General features: G+C 49.4%; 1 protein-coding gene across 1 annotated transcript in view; it reads left to right on the forward strand.

Annotated features, from left to right (window-relative positions):
• Nucleotides 1–26061, forward strand: part of AHCY (adenosylhomocysteinase) — a 194800-nt gene that overhangs the window by 108151 nt on the left and 60588 nt on the right. Inside the window, exons 8-9 of the mRNA XM_078652177.1 lie at nucleotides 1203–1320; nucleotides 9104–9298. Of these exons, the coding sequence (XP_078508303.1) occupies nucleotides 1203–1320; nucleotides 9104–9298 (313 nt within the window). The remainder of the gene's footprint in view (nucleotides 1–1202; nucleotides 1321–9103; nucleotides 9299–26061) is intronic.

Here is a 26061-nt window from a genome sequence, read left to right on the forward strand (position 1 = left end):
TTCCTTTGAGGAACAAACGTTCATGGTTGCCCATATCTAGTTCCCTCTGATCTTATTAATTTAGTTGCCCTTCCCCAGTCCCCCTCCACTGATCATGTATTGTGGTCACCTGTTAACTTTTTCCACAAGCCCTGGGGGCACATTTTTTGGGAGCTTCTTTTTTGTAGTTAACGTTGGTATATTCCTAAATATAATGCTGCTTGAATTTACTCAGCTCAGTCGTTCAAAAAAAGCCTCCATATGTCCTGTCCCCTTCTGCTGACGTCCAGATTGGAACATTTGCATCTCTTTTGCTGCTCCTTTCTGGTTTTCATGGGTGACCTTGCTCTCTGCTCCACCTTACCTTTGATTGCTAAAATACAATTCTATTTGCCACGATAAGTCTACAGCACTACTCACTTTGGAGTCTATGCCGGACCTTACTGCCCTTTTTCCAAAAATGTGATGCTCCAGGCACATTTCAGCTACCTATGCCTTGTCTGTCTTCTGAGAGCCGTATCCTGTCCGGATGTATGACTTATTCATGCATGCTTTTACAACGCATGCCTTTACAATGCGGCATTACAACAAACTCGTTGTTACCACACGTTCCATTACAACGCAAGTTGTCATAACGACTTGCCTTGGGGAAGTGTTGGGACTCTGGAATAATATATTTTACTATTCCTACTCCAGTCTGTTCAACACTAAAGAAGGTGTTGAATTTAAAATCCAACAATGCACTCTCCAAAGCAAGTCTAATGGTATAGACTCGTTCGTTGTATTGCCTGCGTTGTAATGGCGCTGCATGGTTTTGTCTGCTTTGTAAACGCGGTTTCCCATCCTGTCAAGTTCATTGCGGTCAGTGGGTCTGTAAAAGTGAAACATTTCCATATGTCCGGTTTTGAAATACATCTCACTTGTTTCATGTGCTTCAAAGCACGTGTGATCATTTATTCAGCTCAAACCAGGGCACAGGTATGGTAAACACAAACTCATAAATGAGTACTTCGGTTATAAATTGTACCAACAAACTAAGCTTAAAGCACGAACTTAAAAAAATAAAACCAATAAAACGTTGTTTCCTTGATAAATTGAAATAAACACACCGGAAGGCATTATATGCATGTTCTTCCTAGATGGTTACAGTGGGTCCTTTGAAGGGAAGATGAAACAGCGGAGTAGTTGAATCTAAGCTTGCACACTTTATTTTCTATTTTCAGACACTTTGAAGAAATGAAAGATGATTCCATTGTCTGCAATATTGGACACTTTGACTGTGAGATCGATGTAAAATGGTTGAACGAGAATGCAGCCAAGAAAGTAAACATCAAACCCCAGGTGAGGTTGGAGGGAAATTTATTTTTAATTTTATCCTGGACTGTTTCCCCACGAGGCCATATCTTGGCATTCTGCCCTTAATGACTTGCTTTCACTAAGAGCTTCATAACATTGTTTTCTAAAAAAGTATGTACTCTCAGCTCTCGAGTCAGCTAACTCTTATTTTTTTTTTTTAAAGTTATTTGTGACCGGTTATTTTCCTGAGTATATGGAGTTGCAAAGAGGGAGAGCCTGATTTAGCCGTCCCTCTAGGCATCTCGATTGCTTTTAGGTACAATGCATCAGTTCTTGTTTGTGGACTCTGTTCCGTCAGCTTCTTCTCATCAGCCTTGATATGTGATGCCAGAGTAATTCCAGATGCATTTATCCACCTCCAACAATGCGCCTTATTCCATGACGGGCTTACCAAAGTGATCTGGGAATGGATTTAAAAATAGTCCGCAAAGTTCTCCAAGTCGGTTTATCAATCTTTAAGTAGGGCTATAGTACTGGATAGTTCGATCTTTAGTGGGACAGCTGGGATCTCCACTCTGTGCATTAGCATAAGCATGGTGTCTGCATGGAATATTACCAGTGCTCTCTGCGCAGTGCAACTTGAATCTGAGAAGAAAATGTATTCGAAGGTAAAATGCGCAAGGTGTAGCAATGTAAAACTTCAGTTACAGCTGAGTTAATAGTAAGGTATTCAGCTGAACTCACAGGCTACAGCCAGCAAAATGTATCAAAGGAGTAAACGGCAGATTTGTACAATATAGGTTAGATCATACTGTAGTTTCAGGCAAGTGCCCCCTCTAAATATATAGCTTAAATGCTCAATGAAAAATAACTTGCACAGATGTTTCATAACCTGATTAGTGTAAGGCTGGAGATGTGTCTGATCAAGGAATGCCAGCAAGAACCACCCTTCACTCGATGTAATGTGGACGTGTACAATAATCCGAGCCGGTGGCATTGAATCAATGGTTTGTGATGGAGGGATTGTTTGAGTGCATGCTCTCAAGCTATAATATAGAAGGGAGCATGTGACATGGCAGATTTCTGAAGTTTGTCTCTGAGCTGCCATCCTACACCCTCCCTGTCTTTAAGTCCCTTCAGTCCGAAGCAGCACAGCATGAACAACCTCCAGTGAGGCATCTGACAGTCTGTACCTGCCAGTAACTATTAGGCAAATTGTGAGCAGGGGTCAGTTTTGTTAGTTTGCATTCTTCTAGGCCAAGCACCTGACTAAAATCCAGCTTCAGTGTTTACTGGTCTGACTTTAAGGCTAAAATGAATAAACCAGGTGATTAGTTTCAGCAGAATGACTGCATCTGTGCTCTCTATCCCAAACAGATCTTTACTGATGCCTGAGCTGAGATGAGTCGCAGACGATGGGATGTTTAGCAAAATCATCCTCTGATATAGGGTTTTTGCTTGAATCTCTCTAGAAAGTACCATCTGACGAATTGCTGTGATTTTTATTTTTGTGACCATTTCTGTGATGTGTCCACATGTGCTCTGATGTCCTGATTAATCCATGTGCTTCAGACGCCTGAAGACTAAGTGCCCCTTGTGCTTTCTGACTGTGCCTTGATCTGACCTCGACCGAGGCTGTGATTGGTTTCTACAGCACTGCCACCTGACCTGCTTAATGTTTATCAAAGAACATCTCATACATTGCGATCCTTATTTGGGACGTATTCCGATGTGGAATATGATGCAAGAGATGAAATTGACCAACCCCAAAACAAAGAAAGCTGGTGCGATGACCTCCAAGATGCCAGTGGTCCTGCTGTCGCTCCTGATTTTGTCCTTAGCGGACTACTTGATCCTTCCACTGAAGAATGCTACTTTTGCAGTAGTTACCTGGAGAGTGGTTGAAGTTCTCCAGCTCCCTGCCTTGTAGGTCAGAGCTAATAGCCTGACCAAAGGTACACCAGCCAGAGCAATCCACTGCTGAGCCCCTACTTCCTTTTAATGATTCATTCACTGATACCTTCTTAGGGGCCTGTGCCAAACTCTTCTCTGGGCCCCCAGTCAATCCGATAATTGTGAGTCGCATCAACCCATCCCTGGTGTACCCAGCCTTTTTGGTTCTGTGCCCTTCCTAAAAGCATGGTGGTGTAGACTTCCGTCAGTCTGATAACTGTAAGTACTTTTCAGACTAGTGTCCTGAATAGGGAGTCCAAGAGTGAAGACCTCTGGAAAGAGTGTATTTCTTCCGCTAGTATGGGTCTCAGGTCAGTCAGTTAGTGTAGTTACCTGCTGGGCTGCTATTCCCACACTCTTTGGGATTTGGTTGTTAAAGTTCTCTGATTTCCCATTACACCTTGCCCTGTTCTGACCCAATCCATACACGATGCCAAATTTACAATACATTGTGACCTGGATATGATAGATTCCATTGGGTCAGCCAATGGCACTAGTTCGCCATTAGTCTCCATGCCTCCCCACTTTTTTGAGTTTTTCTTTTATTTCTAATTTTATAGAGCGCAAACTAGACCAGAGAGATCAGGTATCGGAGCGATTTACATGAGCACCAGTTTAGTTACAGAAGGACACATTCCTTTTTGTTAGGCACAGGGAGATTAAGTGATTTGCCCAGAATCACAGGATGTGGAGCGTCGTTGGCGAGACTTGAACCCGGTTCCCCAGCTTCGAGGTCGACTGCTCTAGCCGTAAGGCTACAGCCTCTCCCAGGTGATTCCCAGTTGTCTCTTAAGGATATGCCTTTTGACATGACCCACTTTTTTTGGAAAGGCAGATTCCGCTTTGGAGCACTTCACAGCAGGGCCATGGTGCTCTCCCTGGGCTGATCTTCTCTTGCAGCTGCATTAACCTCACTGTTCTTTTTGTGTTTTAGACCCCCATACTGCCAGCCACTTCAGCCAGGTGACCAGCAGTTTTGCAGTCTAGACCTTGGCAATCACCAACCCCGTGGTTGGGGACAGTGCAACAGCTGGTCTACTGCTACCCTCACCCCGTGGCCCCACCTGCAAAACCCATTTAGCCTGCCCTTAGTGGAGCACAGCCACCCAGTTGGGCTGAGGATCCCAGATTCTTACTGAGTTGACAGGCCATATTGGGTATGTGGAAGGAGACTCTTTCGTTGAGGTATTTGGGTCGATGTTGTGGAGGGATTTGTAGGCGTGGGTGAGCAGTTTGAAGGTCACTCTCTTCTCGACGGTTAGCCAGTGGAGGTTGCTTAGATGTGCAGTGATGTTTACTACACCATGACTGGGTCAGCGGCAGACCCCTCATCCTACCTCACTCAGAGCTGACGGTGGTGACAATCCATCATTTATGGGTTGGGGCAACCACATGGGTGGGGTCCCAGCTCCATATCAACCTTCTGAAACCGAGGGCCTTGTACTTGGCTTTGAAAGTCTTTCATCCATCGATTCAGGGGGGCTGGTAGTGTTGCTACTGGACAACACAACCACCTTGACGTATTGCAACAAGCTGGGCAGGATAGGTGTAGGAAAGTGCCTCTTTTTCCATGGTTAGCCCCACTTTTTTTGCCTGATGGTATTTTGAACTGCAAGTGCACTGAGCCCTTGCTAACCGGATTCCCAGTGCCAGATCTTTCCCCAAAACGGTTCAAAGATTGGTACAACTTCAGTCACTCCTATAAGTACCTAGTAAATGGTACCATTATACCTAGGACATGGCTACCGAAGCGGGGCCTCTGGAGCTGCAGAACTGATTGTGCCACTCCAGAGTCCCCTCACCAAAGCTATGTACTCTACCACTGCAGGCTGCGTGTCTTGGTGCAGGAAAGTCCAAGTCGACATGGCACAAAGCCCGGTGTGGCATGCCTCCCATGCACTGCATATGGTATAGGCAAGCCAGTCCTACTTCATTCTTCAGCCTTAAGGCAGGGTGTACTGTATCCTATGTGTGGCCTTATCTTCAGGAGGAGATAGTTCCACTATGTCCTATGTGGGCATGAGCAGATGGTCCCCTACAATGTCCAGTCCATTCTGCAATGTAAGTGGACAAGGAAGCCATCAAGAGTACATGGTCTGAATTCTAGTCCACACGAGTGCCCTAGCTGCATGACGGCTTCACTTATTTTCAAGTTGTTTGGTACCAAACATATTGTCTTAATAAATCCTCACTAATGCCAGTGTGGGATTATTAATAACTTCTTATAGGAGACTCTTTTTGAAGGTCCCCTGAAACCTATCCAAAAACTAGTGGCAGGGGATGCCTCTGGCTGGTTTTACCAGACAGGTTTCTGGCCTCGTGTGGTGAAAGCCAGTGCTCTGAAGAGTCTCTGTCTGACTGTATTGACTGCTGTTTAAAACCTGTAAACATTTGTCTTGAACTGCATTTGGTTAAAAACAGACCTACAAAGCATTTATTAACAGGTGAACAAACGCCGATTTCTAAAAATATGTATAAAGATGCAATTTTATTTTTCTGAATTGGTCTCAGATTTATTCTTTTATGCCATTTGTTGCCTCTGTGTGAGAATAAATGTTAAGCACAACCCATATAAGTCTAACTACTACTAATTATCTGCTTTTACATCTGCATGCCTATTGGAATCCACTGGACTCTTTGCACAGTGTATCTCATTTTAGTGCACTATATAGAGCCAACGTCTTACAATGGAGGTCGAGGACCCTATGCCAGAAGGCACTATGCCTCTGGAACTTGTGGACCATCAAAAACATTGTGGTGTTGAACCACCTGGTCAGATCTTGGATTGGCAGAGCGGACAAGCTTAGCCATTGATGCCAAGCAGATCACCACTGTCCAGAATGTGCAAGGGTAGCAGTTTTGCGCGTTGGAATTTCCAAGACCGGTCTTGCTAGGAGACTTGTGTCTAGGGTGAACCTCTAGACTCTTGTGGCTTTCTGCCGATACCTCTCCGGCTCAGAGTTCTGAAAAAGATCAGTATCGACTGGACATACGTGACTTGTGTGGCCCCCAATTTGGCATGCAGAGTATCTTATCCAGAGTTCCTGTTCATGAGCATCTGTATGATCAGGCTGCTTCTCTTGGAGGATTCTGCACCTGGGACTTCGCAATCTCAACCTCCATGCATGGAAATTGAATGGTGTCAGTTGAACTAATTCTGCCTTCTTTCAGAGATGGTTGAGATCTTGGCAGCCTAGCATTACCTCAATAAAGACAGTTGTATGCCTGTTAAAACAAATGTGTGGCTTGTTGAGGCACACGCAAAACAGTTGATAGACAGAATGCAGAACAATGTCATACATTCACCCCAGTACAGAGATCTGGGCCCAAATCCATCGTTTATTTGCACTCCACACCACCCCAGTTCAGACATGGCCATATGCAAATCAGCCTTGACCCTGTGCCTCATGGGAACAGTCCAGCCCGAACTGCCAAGCCAGGTCTTTCCTGGACCGGAATCAAGCATCCTAGGACCGGTTTCTGGCTATCAGCTGTCTTCAGCCAGGGTAGCTGGACTCCAGTGGTATGGAGAGCATGGGACTCCCGTCTGAGCATACCCATCCCACTCGGGGTGACAAATGCAAAACAGTTGGACAGAATGCAGAACAATGTCATACATTCACCCCAGTACAGAGATCTGAGCCTAAATCCATCGTTTATTTGCACTCCACACCACCCCAGTTCAGACATGGCCATATGCAAATCAGCCTTGACCCTGTGCCTCATTGGGAACAGTCCAGCCCGAACTGCCAAGCCATGTCTTTCCTGGACCGGAATCAAGCATCCTAGGACCGGTTTCTGGCTATCAGCATGGCATGGCTTGACAGTTCGGGCTGGACTGTTCCCATGAGGCACAGGGTCATGGCTGATTCGCATATGGCCATGTCTGAGCTGGTGTGGAGTGCAAAAAAACGATGGATTTAGGCCCAGATCTCTGTACTGGGGTAATGTATGACATTGTTCTGCATTCTGTCCATCAATTGTTATTTTTGCATTTGTTGAGGCACACAACATCATATTGACCCCCTCCAGTCAGTTATTTGATATTGTATTGGTTTTATCACACCCGAAAAGGCTTTGCTCTTGGCACAGGTAAAGGTTATCTTTTGGCTCTTTCCAGCCTTTTTGTAGTTGCTGTATCAGCCCCGATTCTTTAAATCACTAAATAGGATGTGTTTTTTGGAAGGCGTAGATCTGTTTCATCCCTATGTCATGCCACAGTCGGACCTTGATTTGGTCCTCACATATTTGATGTGTACTTCCTGTGAGCTGCTTCACTGCTGTCCTTTGCAACTTCTCACTCCCAAGATGGTGCTCCTTGTTTCCATAAAATGTTTTTTGCATTTAAGTGAGCTTCCAACTGTCAACCCTCCGTACACCACCACATTCCCTGACAAATTGGTTCTGCATTCTCAAGCACCCTCCTTGCTGAAAGTTGTGATGCCATTTCACGTTGGTCGGAATGTCACCGTACTGCTTTCTATTCTCCACCTCACCAATGTAGGGAGCAGGAGAACTCAATCGCATGGACCCCAAAAGAGCACTGCGCTTGTACAGCAATCATACCAGAGAACACCGGGTGGACGATAAGCTCTTTGTGGGGTTTGACAGAGGGGGGAAAAAGGCAAGTTTTGGATGAAAAGGACCATCTCCCGCTGGATCCAGCTCTGTATGTAGATCTGCTAAATGTTAGCTGAAAGGCAGCCTCTGAAAGGGCGGCGTTGAAATTTCATCTGGAGACAAAGCTGCCACCACTGCGTTGGCACACAGAGTTCATGTCCTGAACATCTGCAAGACTGCTATGTGGACGTTTCTCCATATGTTCAGATATGCTAAGGATAGCATGGTCCACTGAGAATGTCATTCTTCCCGCACAGTCCTAGAGGAGTTTTTGGCTTCAGTTTATTCACAGTCCCAACTCCAAATAGGTACATCGCTTTGGTATCAGTTTAAAAGGTGTAGAATCAGCGGTTATAAATCTTTCAAAGTAACAAGTTTACTTACCTTTGGTAATGCTCTTTCTGGTACAGACTAACTGAAGATTCCTCACTGATCCTCCCTGTTCAGTCAATAGGACTCTATCATTATTAAGATCCCAAGCTTGGGAATCTGCACGCAGGTCCAAGCCAATTTGCTGCTGAGGCTCTGCATCTAGGGGTGTAGACAGACTCTGAAGCAACTGATGTAGTCATGTGGGAGGGGCACGTACATATGTCCTCTCCAGAGCAGAACAGCATCACTGCCGAGCCACATAGCAATGCTGAAAAGTCTTTGGATCCAGTTTGATGCATGGGGAGTAATCAAAAGGTGATCAATCTGCAGTCTTTACCAGAGAGAGCGTTTCCAAAGTGAAGTAATTTGTTGTTGTTCCACTTTTACGACCAGCGCTGGCCCCACCATGCGGCCAAATTGTTGTTTGGTAAAACTCAAAGTTGTCAGGGTCATCCTGGAATGCAATTGCATAATCATAGCTAACGTTGTAAACCTAAAATGCATCTGTACTTACAACAGTGTTTTGGTCATACTAAAGGGTGACGGTTGCAAAAGTTTTTTTAAATGAAAAAACGTAATTTATTTACTCCACGGTTGGTACTTCACTTCTCTCCATAATGCTGCCTGCCAAAACCTTGTCCCTCTGCTTGGGGAGATTAAGCTTACCTCGTTTCTCAGGCAGGTTGTTTTGTCCGTATTGATTGAATCAGTCCGGTTATTTTGATTAAACTGTAGGAAAGGCACTAAGCCTGAAGAAAGAAGTTGGTAGTGTGTTTTTTTAGTTGACACTAGTAGGAAAAAAGTAATCAATCTAAAAAAAAATATTAGTCCAGTGCTCTGCCAGTGTATCTTATTGACCTCTTTTGTTCTTCTCCGTCTGTAGGTTGACCGTTACCAGCTAAAGAACAACCGGCACATAATCCTATTGGCAGAGGGCCGCTTGGTGAACTTGGGCTGTGCCATGGGTCACCCCAGCTTTGTCATGAGTAACTCCTTCACCAATCAGGTTTTGGCCCAGATAGAGCTATGGACTAATCCAGAGAAGTACCCTGTAGGTGTGCATTTCCTGCCAAAGAAGGTGAGTTTGGCAAAGCTTTGAAGATTATTGGTTTCCTTTCAAAGGCACAGGGTGGTTTTATGCATTGGGGACTCTGCAAACAATTGCTGTGCTGGTGAGTTATAGATTTCCCGACTATTGTAGCATGTCAACTTTTCTGACGGTCTAGCCCATGTTCACAATCAGTTTTACTGTGATGCTGCTGCCCCAGATGACATGCAGAAAATCTTCTTACAGGCCCCTGCCCCAGTACCACCAACCACTCCAGTTCATAGATTTTAGGCCTGTTTTACATTCTATTTTGCTCCTGTTTTACATTATAGTTTGCCTGTATTCTTGTAAATCAACTGAATGATAACTCAGTTTCTCAATTTTAGGTCTGGCCTGGAGACCGCATTCGCAGTTTCCCCAGTCTAGTGTCGTCAAAAAATCATACATTAAAAATAAATACATTTTACTTAACTTTGCCCATCCATTGTGGTTTATTTACATTCTATATCCTTTTTTTATTTCTTTTTGTTTTGAAGTCACTCTAGACTGTCTTCAGGTTACAGTAATTCCATAACTCCTTTTCTTTGCACCAGAAATCCTTTTTCCTGTGTTAATTGACAATATAAAGGGTTTTTATACTGGTTCTGTGTACACCTACTTGCTAGGAAGCACTTGAATTGTTTTCAAATTGTGTGCATTTTAAAGAAGTCACTGGAAGCATGTTCTGCTACCATATTTTGACTGCTTTTTTCTTATAACTTTTGTTATATGCTTGCAACAAAGTTCAAATCCAACCAGTTTGTTGAGGCATATCTACTGGCCTGTTATTTCTGGAGGCTCCGATGACGATGTGGTCATAGCTTTTTTTTTTCCTGTGCATTTTGATTTATTTTCCCGTAACCCTGCAGAAGAAAGAAATTGCTAGAAATCTGAAGTATGTGGTGACATGTAACGTACAATGTTCTGAAGCATTAACAATTTTGCGAATCTAGATAAAACTAACCCTTTTAGGCACAAAGGCCTTTCTTATGTGAGGACTGTTATAACTTCTAAATACCATTCAGCGTACTTTCGTTCTTTGCCTCATTTCAAGACCACATAATGGCGTGTAATTAATGAACCTTTAAGTTATTTGTTTTTCCTCCCTGTGAGGTACCCTATCACAAGTATCTTTAATTTATAGCCAGATAATACAGAGGCCAATTTAAGACCTTGCCCATTGGCGTTAACACCGTGTCATGGATGTGCCCATGGGTCTAGCCAAGACTGCAACATTTTGTTAAAACTTTGTATGCGAATCTTGCCAAGAGACGGCACTACGGAAAGCCTCAACAGAAGTCTAACACCTGGTTAACACGAAAATATATCAAACTGCAAAAGTGCACATTGCAATGTCAGGGGGCTAGTTCTTCGCCGTCTTGTTCACTTGGAGCACAAAATGCTAATTTCTATACATTTCCATGCAATTCTTCTAAAATAGTATAGTGCAGTAGTTGGAGGATAGAATTTGCGATTATATTAAAACTCAAGGTGCCTGGCTCCTGCCAGTGCGAGAAGGACTTGTCAATGAAATACGGGTGGTGTGGTAGAAAAGCAGACTTCTCTAAATCTGTAGTTCTAGCTTGGCTTGACCAGCATCAAAACAATGCTTACTAGAGTGTTCAAGCTAAATCTACAACTTTGAAATCCATCATGTCTACACATTGAAAATGCTTGTCTGTGTGCAATTAGGTAAACACTTTGGTTGCGCTTTAAGCAGGTAGGAAAACAAATTCAGATTTCGCTGCAAGCAGCTCTCTATCTATATGTATGTGTATGTGTGTATATATGTATGTGTATGTATGTATATGTTAATGTGTATGTGTATGTATATGTTTATGTGTATATATATGTGTATGTATATGTATGTATGTATATATATGTGTGTGTGTGTATATGTGTGTGTGTATGTATATGTATATGTATATGTATGTGTGTGTGTGTATATGGCGGACAGGCTGGTCGAGAAATAAAGCAGAACTGATTGGCACGGACATCTCGGTCTACTGTTCGTCTTCTTGCCCGGGAGAGACAGTTACTGGCGGCGATTTGGATGTGTGTGTGTAATATAACCTACTGGCGGTTGCCACTCGGTAGTTATAGTTAGGACCTAGTTTCCATAGGAAATCTGCAACATTCTATTTGGAATAACTTTGGCTCTGGTAGACGAATCTTATCGAAATTCTCCAAGAAGATGGCATGCTCCGCTCTGCTCCTTCCCTGAAAGTTTGGGGGTCGTGAAGTGGGAGGCGAGAAAAAAGGGGGGTCCCAAAACATGTTTTCCCTGTGCAATTTTCCATAGGGACCTTTAAGAAGGGCTACAGCCGGGGGCGTGGCCAAGCAGCATGGCCGACAGGACGTGAGCTCCACCAGCTCCGTCCCAAAGACTCACTAATCCTGTTCATTTATCCTTTTTGGGCTGTCCTAACCTGTGGATTCCACGCCGGAACCCCCCGAACTGGATTGCAACCCCTGAACTCTAGTAGAAACTTGGAGCTCTTCCGTGAGAGCGGGGGTGACGGCGCTGCCGGAGTCCGTGGCGCCGCCCGAGACTACGCGAGACCGCGGTCTGGGCCTGTGGCGGAAGTTCGGCTGCGGGCGATCCGCCCGAAAGACGCGCGAGGGGTCCTGAGCCAGGCGCCTGATGTGTGTATCCCTGCACCCTGCACTGCTTATCTGAGGTGCCCCTACAACTGGCGATTGGCGGTCCCGGGGTGCCCGCGGGCTGGACCGCGGAGATTGCGGTGGCGCGCAGCGGAGATCCGGGTAGGGCCTACTCCTCCCGGTGCACGGCGGACTGACCCTGGAGCGCTGGGGGTCCTGTACGGCTGTGAGTGCCCGGCCCCTGACCCCTCCTGGTACCACGCACTGGCCGCGGCGTCTCCTACTCTGCTGGGGCGCCCGGCCTCCTCTCTCCCTTGGACGTGCAACGTGGGGCCTGCGGCCTTGCTCTCGCCGTGCCCACTCTGAACGTTAGCTTGCTCCCTCTGCTGGGTGCCACCGACTGAGGACGTTGGACGGGGCGCCTTGCAGGCGGAGTAGTCATTGTGTCCGACCGGCGCCCATCTGCCATCTTCCCGTACATACTCGGCCGCTTCCGGAGTGGGGCTCTTGATCTCCACATGTGATGCGGCCTGTACTGTGAATCGGTGCTTGCCTGCGGCGCTGTCCCTGTGGCCCTGGTGACCAGCCTGTTCCCAACTGAAGGTGGGGGGCTCCATAGAGTGGTGCACATTGAGGATCGGCTGGCGCTTCCCTGCCTTCTCAACGAGTCTCGGACTTTACTCACTGCCGGACTTTCGCCGTTGCGTGGAAGTGGGGAATCCGCTGCCATTATACTGGCCTCACTGTGGGGTTGACTGGTTTGCCCTGGGCGCTCCCCCTGAACTGTTGTGACCCTTATCCTTGCTTTGCAGCTGCCTGCTCCTGATCTCGACCTCTACGCATTTGGCTTGTTAGACCTTCGAAGCCCTCTGGCAGGGGCTAACTGCGTGCATTATCTGTCTCACAAGATGGCGGCTCGAGGCAGCCGCTCTTCGAAGGGCTCCCAACCAAACACTATTACGCAGTATACCACCCCGCGCCTACCGTCGCAGAGGATCACGCGTCAGACGGGGCCTGAAGGTGACAGCGAGAACCCGACGGAGCCATCCAGGGCCGAACTCTTGAAGGCCATTCAGGGCTCCCACTCTGCTCTGGAACGACAGATAGAGACTGTGTCCATAGATGTGAATCTCCTCAGGACCGATCTTCACAAAGTGGCAGACAAGGTCTCGACTGCGGAGGGCAATATTACGCAGTTACAGGGTGAGGTGGCATCCCTGCAAAAATCTGTTGCACAACTTACGTCTACTACCCGCGCATTGGAGAGACTGGCTGAAGACGCGGAAGGGAGAGCCCGCCGGAGCAACATTCGGGTCCTGGGAGTGCCGGAGCGATTGGAGGCGGGGAACCCTGAACGCTTCCTTGAAACTTGGATCCGCACACACTTGTGCCAATCAGGATTGTCCAACGTATTTGTTGTAGAGCGGGCGCATAGAGCCCTTGTGCCCCCTCCGCGCCCGGGGGAAGCTCCTAGAGCCCTCATAGCAAAGATCCTGAACTATAAGGACCATGACTGTATTTTGAGAGCTGCGAGGGAGTCGGAGTCCCCCCTTCTGATTGAAAATAGCCGTGTCAATTTACCCTGATTATACCCAACAAGTGCAGGAGCAGAGGAAATCTTATGTGGGAGTCAAACAAAAACTCCGTGAGATGAAACTTCAATATATGCTCCTATACCCGGCCAAACTCAAGGTACTCTCCCAGGGCCGTGCGCACTTCTTTGAATCACCGGCGGAGGTGTGGGAATGGCTCGAGATCAGAGGAGATGACCTCCCTCCGGGGGAGCGAGGTGGCCCGCGGGACACTTGGGGGACCAGACCACAAAAGAAGCATCGAAGTAGGAGACGACGCCGCTCTGAGTCTCGGGGATCTCCTGCACCTCGACCTACAGTGGGGGCGGATGGAGCTATCCATATGGAAACATTACCGGCGAGCGCGAACCTGAGTTCAGCGGCAGCCCCTGACTCTGGTGACGTCCTGGTGCCGGACACTTAGCAGGAAACGTCTCTGGATACGAACTCTACAGCCCCGGTGGTCCCGGAGACGGCCCTCACTGAGCCAAGGTTGGAGTGAACGGTTAATTAGTATTGATTGGCCCTGTTTGTGTGGATACTCTTGATGTGGGGGCACTCATATTGACGCGCTGCTGGGTTCCCCTAGTTAATTCCTGCCACTGGGCGGGGGGTCTTTTTTGAATAATGGATCATAATTGGACACTTGCGTCCTTGTGGCCTAACGTGCGGGGGAGGTGGGTGGGGCTAATTTGCAACTTGTGTGACTTCTTAACTGTGTGGCTAACGGAGGGGTGGAGACATGCCCAGGTACTGTACTGACATTGCTGGGTCTTTTCGGGGAGCTGGGAGGTAGGGTGGGTGGGGTTGTTTTGTATGTGAGTGAGTGTTGAATGAGTTGTGTGGGGTGGCTGTGTACGTCCTGGCACTGGCAGGGGAAGGGCGGGGTGGCGTTTCTTGTTGTTGCTATCCTCTTACTCGTGGGTGGAGGGGGGAACCAGTTTTTGTAAAAGCTCAATGTTTCGGGGCTGTTGGGGGGTGGGTTGACGTTTGTGGAGAAAGTATTTTTAGCATCACATGCACATTGACACTGATTTGTGGACAGCTTACTGACAAAGCTGCCCCAGCAGATTCTACTACGGTGGGGGTCGGGGGGCGACAGGTTATGTTGTCTCTATTCTATAGCCTGATTAAGCGTTTTCATAGGCCATGGGTTTTAAATTTTTAACGTGGAATGTACGTGGCTTGGGTACTTGCACCAAGAGACACAGAGTCCTCACCTTCCTCAAACGGCATGGGGTCTCGATCGCTTGTCTGCAAGAGACCCATCTGGATGAAGACGGCGCACAACGGCTGTCCAGGAAGTGGAGAGGCCAGATTTTTCATTCCTCCTTCTCTACATACGCTAGGGGGGTCCTTGTATGGGTGGCCCCGGGGATTCCCTGTGCGGTTCAATATGTTGAAGCAGATGTGGACGGCAGATACCTGTTGGTGCGACTTAGATTAGATGACAAAGAGCTCTTGCTCCTTAATACTTATGCCCCAAACACTGATGAACCGGCTTTCTTTTCGCGAGTCCAGGATCTTGTGGCTTCGGGTTTGGATGCGCCCCTCCTTTGGTTTGGGGACTTCAATTGCATGCTGCACCCTGACTTGGATCGACATCCACCCAGGCCAGGCACTAAGCCCCGTATGACGTCCCGTCTACGCGACGTGATGCACAATCTTGGAGCTGTGGACGTGTGGCGTTCCTGTCACCCTGCTCAGAAGATTTACACATGTTACACCCCGACGCATGGTACCCATAGCAGATTGGACCGCGTTCTTGCGGCTAACCTTACTCCGTCCCTGACCTTGACGGTCACGCATCAAGCCCGATACCTATCAGACCATGCCCCGGTGACATGCGTGGCGCAGTGGCCTGATCGGGGCGCACGTGGAGAATGCCCGCTGACCTCCTCCTGGACCCGGTGGGCAGAGACCGCGTAGCGGAGTCCCTGTCGGAATACTTGGAACTCAACTGGGGGGGTGATGATCTACCCTACTCTACTAAATGGGACTGCCTTGAAGGCAGTTGTACGTGGCGCCTGTATGGGCTTCACATATGGGGTCCGCAGACAGTTGTTGTCTGACTTACAGAAGGAGGAGGCTGCGCTTCAGCGCGCCCAATCTGGCTCTAATCCTGACGCAACGGATCGGCGAACGGAGTCTGCTGCCATGGTCTCGATCCATGACATACTTACCCGACTTGACAAAGTTTACATTGGGCCAATATAGACAACGCCTCCACCGCGAAGGAGATAAATCTGGCCGCTTATTGGCCTGGATTCTTCGCCGGGAATTCGCGCCTGAGAAGATAGTTGCCTTACGCGCCTCAGGTGGAACTGTGGTCCACTCTGAATCCGATATCCTCGAGGTTCTCTGCTGCCTCTGCAAACCGTATATAGGGCTGACCCGTCCATTGTGGCAGATGCCTATCACTCGTACCTTGAGGGCCTAGATCTCCAGACTCTATCGGAAGCGGCAGTAAAGGACTTGGATACGCACCTCACACTAGGTGAGATTAATGCTGCGATAGCCGCCCTCTCCTGTGCGAAGACCCCCGGTGGTGACGGTTACCCAGCCGAATTCTATCGTTCCTTCGGGCACGTTTTAGCTCCCCTTCTGCTGCAGGTTTATAATGAGGCTCTGCATACTGGCGCCCTCCCGCCCTCCATGAACCAAGGAGAGGTGTGCATGATTTTGAAGCCAGGAGGTGACGCTGTCGATCCCGCGGCGTACCGCCCTATAACCCTGATTAATACAGATGCCAAACTCCTCACTAAGATCTTGGCCACTCGCCTTGCCCCATACATGACCCGACTGACCCACTCCGACCAATGCGTATTTATCCTGGGTTGTAATACGGCAATGAACCTGTGCCGCCTGAATCATGTCCTCCATGAAGTGCAAGACAGAGAGGGTCCTCAAGTCTTGGTCTCAGTCGATTTGGCTAAAGCCTTTGACACAGTGCACTGGGGATATTTAATGCAGGTGCTGAAGACTATGGGGTTCGGGCCTGGATTTTGCAATTGGATCAAGATACTCTACGGGGCGCCCAGAGCTAGGGTGCGATTGGGTTCAGCCCGATCGGAGGAGTGGACATTGGAGAGGGGCACCCGACAGGGTTGCCCCCTGTCCCCTCTCCTGTTTGCCCTTGCAATTGAGCCCCTGGCAACCGCCGCTCGCGTGGAGCTGCGGCAGTGGGGGATAGTGGTGGGTGCGACCACCAACATTGTATCCCTTTACGCAGATGATGCGCTTTTCTATCTGACCTCCCCCTCTGAGGCCCTCCCTGTCTTATTACGACTCCTGGACCGATTTGGTGCAGCCTCTGGGTAACGTGTTAATCTATCCAAATCTCTGGTTTTCCCGCTGACGGGCTGTGCTCCGGACCCGGGCGCAGATCTGCCCTATGCGGGTTTCCGCTGTGAACTAGTGGCATTCAGATACCTTGGCATCCAGGTGGCTACATCGAATGAGACTCTACTGACCTATAATGTCGACAAAGTACTCTCAGCCCTCCACAAATCTGTCACCTTTTGGAACACGCTTCCCCTTTCTCTAATGGGGCGTTTGGCGATTGCCAAAATGGTGATGCTCCCTAGGATCCTCTATACCTTGCAGAACACCCTATGTCCGTTGCCACCCCGAGTATTTCGGACCTTGAACTCGCTCCTTACCTCCCTACTCTGGGCGGGTGGTCGTAGCAGAGTGGCTTTACGCACGGTGACGCGGAGTTGGGACGAAGGTGGCCTTGAGGCCCCAAGGTTTGACCTCTACTATTACGCAGCACAGCTTCTCCCAGCTGCTAGGTGGTTCGCTGAGAATTGGGAACTAGCGTTACTGGCTGGTACGGCTGATGAAAAAACCCTACAGGAGACCCTGATGCAGGGTCGCGGCGCCGATGGCGCTCTACCGTACGTGGTACGCCACACGGCTGAAATCTGGCAACGGTTCGTTGAAAGTGTTGAAGCGGGCGCTGTTTCATTGAGAGCTCCCGCTTTGGATATTGGCCCCGATACTCTGTTTAGAGGAGAATATGTCCTTCAGGGAGTGGCGCTCTGGCGGATGCGAGACTCTGGCGGACCTCTACCCGGACGATTCCTTTGTGTCCTTTGAACGCGCCTTGGAGTCCTTTGACCTGCACGAGGGACAGTATCTCCACTACGGAGCCCTCCAAGACGTGGCCAGGTCTACGTGGCCCCAATACCCGGAGGCACCTCCGACTACCAACGCCCTAGACGTCATTTTATCCTGTGAGAGAGGCAGGCGCTTGATCTCCCTTCTCTACTCGGCCATGCGCCGAGACTCGGCCCCTCCGTTGGCACCGTCTTGGGCGGCGTGGGAGGCGGATTTGGGAGTGGAACTGGAGGTGGACCGATGGAAACTGATCAGGCTTTTGACCCGTAAAGTCTCCTGCAACGCACGTTTTAAACTTATTCATTTTAATTTTGTCCACCGTACTTATGACGCCTGTCTCCCTGCATCGCATATCAGCGGACAGACGGCATAATTGCCCTAGATGTGGAGCGCGGAGGGCGGGCTTCCTCCACTTGGCGTGGGACTGCCCCCTGGTCCAAGACTTTTGGCGGAAAGTGGTGGCCCATGTTGCTCGGGCCACGCAGATTACTCTTCTTTTAGAGCCCCTCCACTGTCTTCTAGCACTGGTGCCGAATCCCAGAAAGAATAAGGTTCGAGGCATGTGGGCTGCTAAATTCATATCTTAGCATTAGATCGCCGCCTAGTGTTGGGTCCGGATGATCGCACATTGTTGTCCTGGAAGAGTCTTCGAAGTATCCTGAGATAGGTGGCTCCTCCCCTGGACTACAGTGCGCATGGGCATCGGCTCCATCCCCAGATTGTTTTTTTCCGCCATTGGGTTCGGATGTGGTCTCGACGTCTTTCTGTCGAAACCGAGAAAAACTAACTTTTAGCGGCCAAAAGGCCTCGCTTTTTTTGCGTCGGTATTGTCTGCGCACGGTCTCGAGTCTTCCGTCTCTTGGAGCCGGAATAAGCGGAGTTTTCTTTCGCTCTTCGGACTTTGAGGCCTTCTCATCGCGACACGACTGCAAAACTTTTCTGAACATGGAGCGGAGCCCGTTTAAGTACTGCCCGCTCTGTGGGTCCAAGTACCCACACATCGATCTACACCCCGTCTGTAACAAATGCCTTTCGCCTGACCACGACGACGGCAAGTGCAAGGCCTGTGCACAGTTCCGGTCTAAGAAGACTCTCAAGCTTCGGCGCGCGGTGCGCATGGAAGCTAGACAAGCGGCCCCGGATCCGGAAAACATCTTCGGCGACCAAGAAGAAGAGGACCAGGGTCATCTTCAAATCTCCCCACCCGAGACGGAGGTCGAGGCGGATCCGGTAGACGACGACGGAGTCGTGGGTCAAGGCTTTGAATACGTCGACGAGGTAGGAGACGACGAAGAGATTTATGGGGCCGCGGCAGATAGCTCAGGGGACGAGCTCTGCCCCGAAGGTTACGAGGATACCGACCGGGTCACGGGATCGCCTGTAGGCCTTACCCAAGACCCAGTGCCGCAAGCCACAGCCCCGCCTTCTGGCCCGGCCACGGACTTACTTGCTGAGCAGACTGTATCGAAACCGAAACCATCGGGATCGACTACATCTAAGATGGCCGACCCCAAAACGAAACCGAAACTTAAGGACTCGAGTGTCCCTAAGATGGCTGCCGTACCGGCGAAAACGACTGTACCCGCTACTCCATCGACTCCGTCGACCTCCGGTCCGCAGAAGTCGAAGAAGTCCGTCGATTCCGCTGCTGCAAAATCGAAATCGACGCCAGAGGGGTCCTCTAAGAAAGATGGTCGGCACGGGTCAACAGCTGCGCCGCCGTCCAAGCACGCCAAAGCCAGCTCCACGGAGGCTACGCAGGCGCACGGATCGAAGACTGGCACGTCTGCGCACCAGTCCCAGGAATCGGGGTCGGTGACAGCGGGATCCGCGTCCAAAGCGCACAAGGCCCACAAAGACGTCGGATCCGAGGGAAAGGTCAAGACATCCTCGTCGGCGCCAAAACCCACTGTGAGTGAGACGTCCCCCATCGCCGAATCACTACAGAGAATCAGGAAGAAGGCCTCTGCTGCGTCGGCTCCGATATCATCGCCGCAGGCGCAAAAGGACAATCCAGCAAAGCCTTCCAGCAAACTTCTCTTTATTTTGCCACCGAAAGAGGCGCCGAAAGCCTTTTCCACCAAGTCGGCACCAAAGAAGACGGTTTCTTCAACGGCTGGCCCACTTCCACGTCGGGTACTCGAATCAGAGGATGATTCAGAGCATTTCATCGACGCTGACACAGGCAAATTGACCCTCTATAAGAGAAAAATCACTTCAGAAGCAGTGGACTCATATGTCATCCCACTGAAGAAGAAAAGGGTGCCCCTTGACGATTCAGGCCTCATGGAACCAATCCAGCCTCCTCCGAGACGGAGCCCCACTCCCTCACCGGAACACTCTGCGGGTGAGGGGTATGATGAGGACGAGCAATACAATTTCCCTATCAATGAACCAGATGCACAACCGGATTCATTTGATGACACTGGTGACCAGGGCACCCAAAGTGTGGGGCATGACCCGCAGCTTTTTAATGCACGTGCATCCCCAACAGAGGATTCAGCAGGGTTTCATGCACTAATTGAGAGGGCGGCAGCCAATCATGATGTGGACATGCATGCTGACCCGGTAGAGGAAGACTTCCTTTTCGACACATTTTCAGTCTCTGAAAGGACAGTAAAGACGCTGCCTATGCTTAAGGGAGTCCTCATGCATGCTGGGGACATATTTAAGGAGCCTACCAGAGCACGAGTGGTCAATCCACGTATTGAAAAGAAGTACAGACCTGCACCTGCAGACCCCGCATACATTCGGGGACAGTTGCCACTGGACTCTCTTGTGGTCGCCAATGCCAGGAAACGTGCCAACTCCCAGACGACGGGTGAAGCTCCTCCCCCGGATAAGGAGTCCAAAGTGCTAGAGGCAGGGGGCAAAAGAGTAGCTGCACAGGCCGCGAACTTTTGGCGCATTGCCAATACACAAGCACTCTTAGCACGTTACGATAGGGCGCATTACGACACCCTAGACCAGATTATACAACACCTGCCTCCACAGTTCCAAGAAGGCACCAAACTGCTTATTGAGGAAGGGAAGCTAATCTCAAACGCAGCCATCAAGTGTGCACTTGACGCCGCAGACACAGCTGCTAGAGCTATCAACACTAGCGTTATGCTGAGACGACAGGCGTGGCTCCGCATCTCGGGGTTTAAACCGGATATTCAGACAACCATTCTTAATCAGCCGGTCAATCCTGATAGTCTGTTTGGTCCAGATGTTGACACCACCCTAGAAAAAATAAAAAAAGACACAAACTGCTAAGTCCATGGGGGCCCTACAGTCACAACAGTTTCGTGGCAGCAATTTTCGTCGCTCAGGTGCACGTGGAGTCACCAGAGGACAAATGGGTCAACAATCTCAGTTCTCAAGGGGTGGAGCACAATCCTCGTTCACAAAACAGAACAAGGGAGGTTACAGAAATAACAGCAACAGAGGTCGCGGCAGAGGAAACAACAGCTCCCGCTCCTCTACCCCAAGCAAACAGTGACTCTCTGTCGCTGCCCCCCGACCACTTAACACCTGTCGGGGGGAGACTGCAGCAGTTCCTGCCCGTCTGGAGAAACATCACCACAGACAGGTGGGTGCGACAACTAGTCCAGTATGGTTATTGCCTAGAGTTGAAATCCACTCCACCCAACATCCCGCCAAGGCAAAGGCCTATGTCCGCAGAGCACTTGCACTTATTGCAGCAGGAAGTAGTGGTGATGCTGCAAAAAGGCGCAATCGAGCTCGTGCCGGTGGGAGAGGAAGGCAAAGGGGTATATTCCCTGTACTTCCTTATTCCAAAGAAGGACGGATCTCTCAGACCCATTCTAGATCTACGTCCCCTCAACCTGTACATACTATCAGAACACTTCCATATGCTTACACTGCAACAGATTCTTCCCTTGCTAAACCAAGGGGACTTCTTAGCAACCTTAGATCTCAAGGATGCTTATTTCCACATTCCACTACACCCGTCCCACAGGAAATACCTCAGGTTCACTATTCAAGGCAAGCATTACCAGTTCAAGGTCCTACCCTTCGGAGTCACCACAGCCCCAAGGGTGTTTACCAAGTGTCTGGCGACAGTAGCAGCGCACCTCAGGAGGCAGAACATCCATGTCTACCCCTACCTAGACGACTGGCTCGTTCAAGCCAAGTCGGAACAACAGTGCGCCGCGGACATGTCGACTACCATTCACCTCCTTCACAATCTAGGTTTCTCGCTGAACTACCCAAAGTCGCATCTACAGCCGGCACATGTCCGGCAGTTCCTAGGTGCGACGATCAATACCCTGACGGCCATGGCTCAGCCAAACCAAATCAGGATAGACAGCATGCAGTCTCTAATCCAGAAGTTCAGACCACAACACTCGCTTCCAGCGAGAGTGTTCATGCAGTTGATAGGTATGATGGCCTCCTGCATCTTCATAGTCCCTCACGCACGGTTACATATGCGCCCGCTCCAGGAGTGCTTAGCGAATCAGTGGACACAGGCTCAGGGGCAATTGACAGACCTAGTGTTGGTTACCAGTCGGGCATACGACTCTCTGCATTGGTGGACTCCACACAACCTTTGCAAGGGCCGACTGTTCCAAGAGCCAGTGCCGCAGATTATCCTGACAACGGACGCATCTCTCCAGGGATGGGGAGCTCATCTGCTCACTTACACAGTGCAGGGACTATGGACGACGCAGCAACAGAAGATGCACATCAACTATTTGGAACTGATGGCAATCTTCATGGCGATCAAGTCCTTCATTGTACATCTGTGCAACAAGGTAGTGTTAGTCCGGACGGACAACATGACTGCGATGTACTACATTCAAAAGCAGGGAGGCACCCACTCGCCACAGCTGTCTCATCTGGCTCAGAGCATGTGGAAGTGGGCCATTCAGAGGAACATTTTCCTCATGGCGGAACACCTCCCAGGAAAGGACAACCAGATGGCGGATCTGCTCAGCAGGTACAGCCATCAAATGCACGAGTGGGAGATACACCCATCTGTCCTCCACCCGTACTTCCAGCAGTGGGGTCATCCGGAGATAGACCTGTTTGCCACAAAAGAAAACGCAAAATGCCAACACTTTGCCGCCAGGTTCCCTCACCCACAGTCGCAGGGGAATGCGATATGGATGAACTGGTCAGGCAAATTTGCGTACGCTTTTCCGCCAGCCCCTCTGATACCGCTGGTCGCAAGAAAGCTAAGGCAGCACGCGATGACTCTCATCCTAGTTGCTCCAACGTGGGCGCGCCAGGCTTGGTACACCACGTTCCTCGAACTCTCAGTGGTGCCGCATCAAAGACTGCGCCTCACGCCCAGTCTTTTGATGCAGAACCATGGAGAAATTCAGCATCCAGATCCGCAACAGCTCAACCTGGCGATCTGGCTCCTGAAGTCCTAGAGTTTGGATACCTTAACCTACCTCCAGAATGCATGAACATCATCAAGGAGGCAAGGAAGCCAACTACCAGGGCATGCTATGCTGCAAAATGGAAGCGTTTCGTCATTTACTGTACAGCCAATGACATCAACCCGCTAGATGCATCTATCCCTGACATCATTTGCTATCTGTTGCATCTTTACAAGTGCAATCTAGCGTACACTTCCATTCGGATACATCTATCCGCCATAGCGGCTTATCTTCAAAACAGGCAGCATCTCTGTCTTCAGAGTGCCTGCCATTAAAGCTTTCCTCGAAGGTCTGAAACGAGTCATTCCCCCAAGAACACCGCCAGCTCCGGTGTGGAACCTCAATGTCGTTCTCACCAGACTGATGGGACCACCATTTGAGCCACTGCACTCGTGTGAACTCCAGTTCCTTACGTGGAAAGTAGCTTTCCTAATAGCTATTACGTCTCTGAGGCGTGTTAGTGAGCTGCAAGCGCTCACAATCCAAGAGCCATTCATTCAAATTCATCCAAATAGGGTAGTGCTACGCACTAACCCCAAATTCCTTCCGAAGGTGGTGTCACAGTTTTATCTCAACCAAACTATTGACTTACCGGCATTCTTTCAAAACCCACAAACGGTGGCAGAAAGAATGCTCCATACCTTAGATGTACGGAGGGCGTTGATGTACTACATAGACAGGATACAACCCTTTAGAAAAACAAAACAACTTTTTGTTGCCTTCGCACCACAACACAAAGGCAACCCTATTTCCAAAGCAGGAATAGCCAGATGGATTGTTAAGTGCATCCAAATATGTTATCAAAAGGCCAAGCGCACTTTAACAATACCCCCAAGGGCGCACTCCACACGCAAAATGGGGGCATCCATGGCTTTCCTAGGGAACATCCCTTTAGAGGATATTTGCAGAGCAGCCACGTGGGTTACACCACATACCTTTACAAAACACTACTGTGTTGATGTGCATTCCAAGCAGCAAGCTGCTGTAGGACAGGCTGTTCTCAAAACACTTTTTCAGGTTTCTGCAGCTGGCACGGGCAACCGCCGCTGATGGAGGGACTGCTATGTATTCTATGCTAAGATATGAATTTAGCAGCCCACATGCCTCGAACTGAATATGCTACATACCAGTATGCATCTGTTCTTGGCATGTAGGGCTGCTAACATTAATATCGCCCGCCCTCCTCCCCGGTGCCTGTCGCAGCTGCAGGTATACTATTGTATTTATTCATTAGCATGGACATCCTTTACACTTTTCACTCCATCTTCTGCCACAATGGCGAAAAACAATCTGGGGATGGAGCCGATGCCCATGCGCACTGTAGTCCAGGGGAGGAGCCACCTATCTCAGGATACTTCGAAGACTCTTCCAGGACAACAATGTGCGATCATCCGGACCCAACACTAGGCGGCGATCTAATGCTAAGATATGAATGTTAGCAGCCCTACATGCCAAGAACAGATGCATACTGGTAAGTAGCATATTCATTATCTTATAAATTCCTACAACTCCTGGTCCTGGCGCGGAGACGTGTCGCCATTACATGGATGGGTCAGAGGGCGCCGGAGTTCTCCCTATGGCTGAAAGATGCGAGAGAATGGGCCTTGGCGGAGGAGACTCACATGCGGCGCACTCGCAGAGATAGGAAGCTACAGGATGATTTGCTAGCTTGGAGGGTGCTGTGTATGGAGGGACTAGAGGAGGATGATTCAGATGCCACAAGCGCGGAGTTGCTCTCCCCTGCTGATTTGGATTCTGATTGTACTGGGGGGGAGTGACTGTGGGAGATTTGGGTCTGGTGTAGGGGCCCTACATAGCCACTCTACTATTCCTTGATATATATGTCTAGACATAACTGTGTCTCCCGTGAGCCTATGCAGTACTGCACTGCCTGTGCCTCTCCCGACCCTCACATGAATGTCCTACTATATTCGGTTCTGTGCTACTGATGCAATTTATGGGGTAATTGTTTGTTGTTCAACTGGTTCATTTTGAAATGTGTATGCAACGTGATAAAACTCGCGAACTCAATGATAAGTTCATATCTTTTGTGCACAAAGACGAATTGTATGTTCTGCTCCTACGCCGCCCAGCCCCGGGATGTGGGCTGTAATTGGCTGTGTATGCTCCCTGCACCATAATGTTACTATTATTTTCCTATGAACGGTCCTCATGAGTATGTACTTTGTGCCTCATGTTTTCGCAATAAAAACATATTTAAAAAAAAAAGGGCTACGGCCCTAACTGCTGAACGGAATTACACAAAATTTGGCAAAATGGTAGTTTTTTCACAGATGACTCTTTTTGTTAAATGGTGTAAATCCGTGCAGTAGTTCCTGGGAAAATCAAAAGTAAAATAGATATATCTATGGACGAAGAAACCGTCCCAGGATTATACGCGTACCGTTACGAGCACGAGCTGCATGCTAATTGGCTGTCGACTGTCAACACCCAAACCAGGAAGTGTTGGCAGCCATCTTGTCTCGATAGAACCGAGGCACAAGAAAACTGAAAAAGTGCGCAAAAAACGCAAAGGGGGCAGGGTAGAAACACCCTGACCCCCTAGGCCTGCTCAGGGGGTCCCCCAAGGACCAAAAAAAATGTTTTTTTTAAAAAAATCGCAGGATGCGCGTAGGGTATGTGTATCCTGCCGATTCTCTTCTCTCCCCCCCCCCCCCCCCCCCCCAAAACAAACAAACCCCAGGCGCGTTTGCCGAGGGGGAAGTAATTCCCCTTGAATACTGGGGGTCCCTGGGGGCCAAGTAGCCCACCAGGTACCTCCAGTAAGCGCCACGGAGCTGCGTTGCAGAGTGTTGCAAAAAGGGGCGTGGCCTCTGAACACCTATCTGCAATGCAGCCCCCTGCCACGTTTGCAGAAGGGGAACTAATTCCCCTTTAATACTGGGTGTCCCTGGGGGCCAACTAGCCCACCAGGAACCTCCAGTATGCACCAGGGGGCTGCGTTAGAGATGTGTAAAGAGGCCACGCCCCTTTTTAAACCTCTCTGCAATGCAACCCCCTGGCACATACTTGAGGTTCTTGGTGGGCTAGTTGGCCCCCAGGG

Source organism: Lissotriton helveticus, chromosome 7, assembly GCF_964261635.1.
Source record: "Lissotriton helveticus chromosome 7, aLisHel1.1, whole genome shotgun sequence".
Taxonomy (NCBI): domain Eukaryota; kingdom Metazoa; phylum Chordata; class Amphibia; order Caudata; family Salamandridae; genus Lissotriton; species Lissotriton helveticus.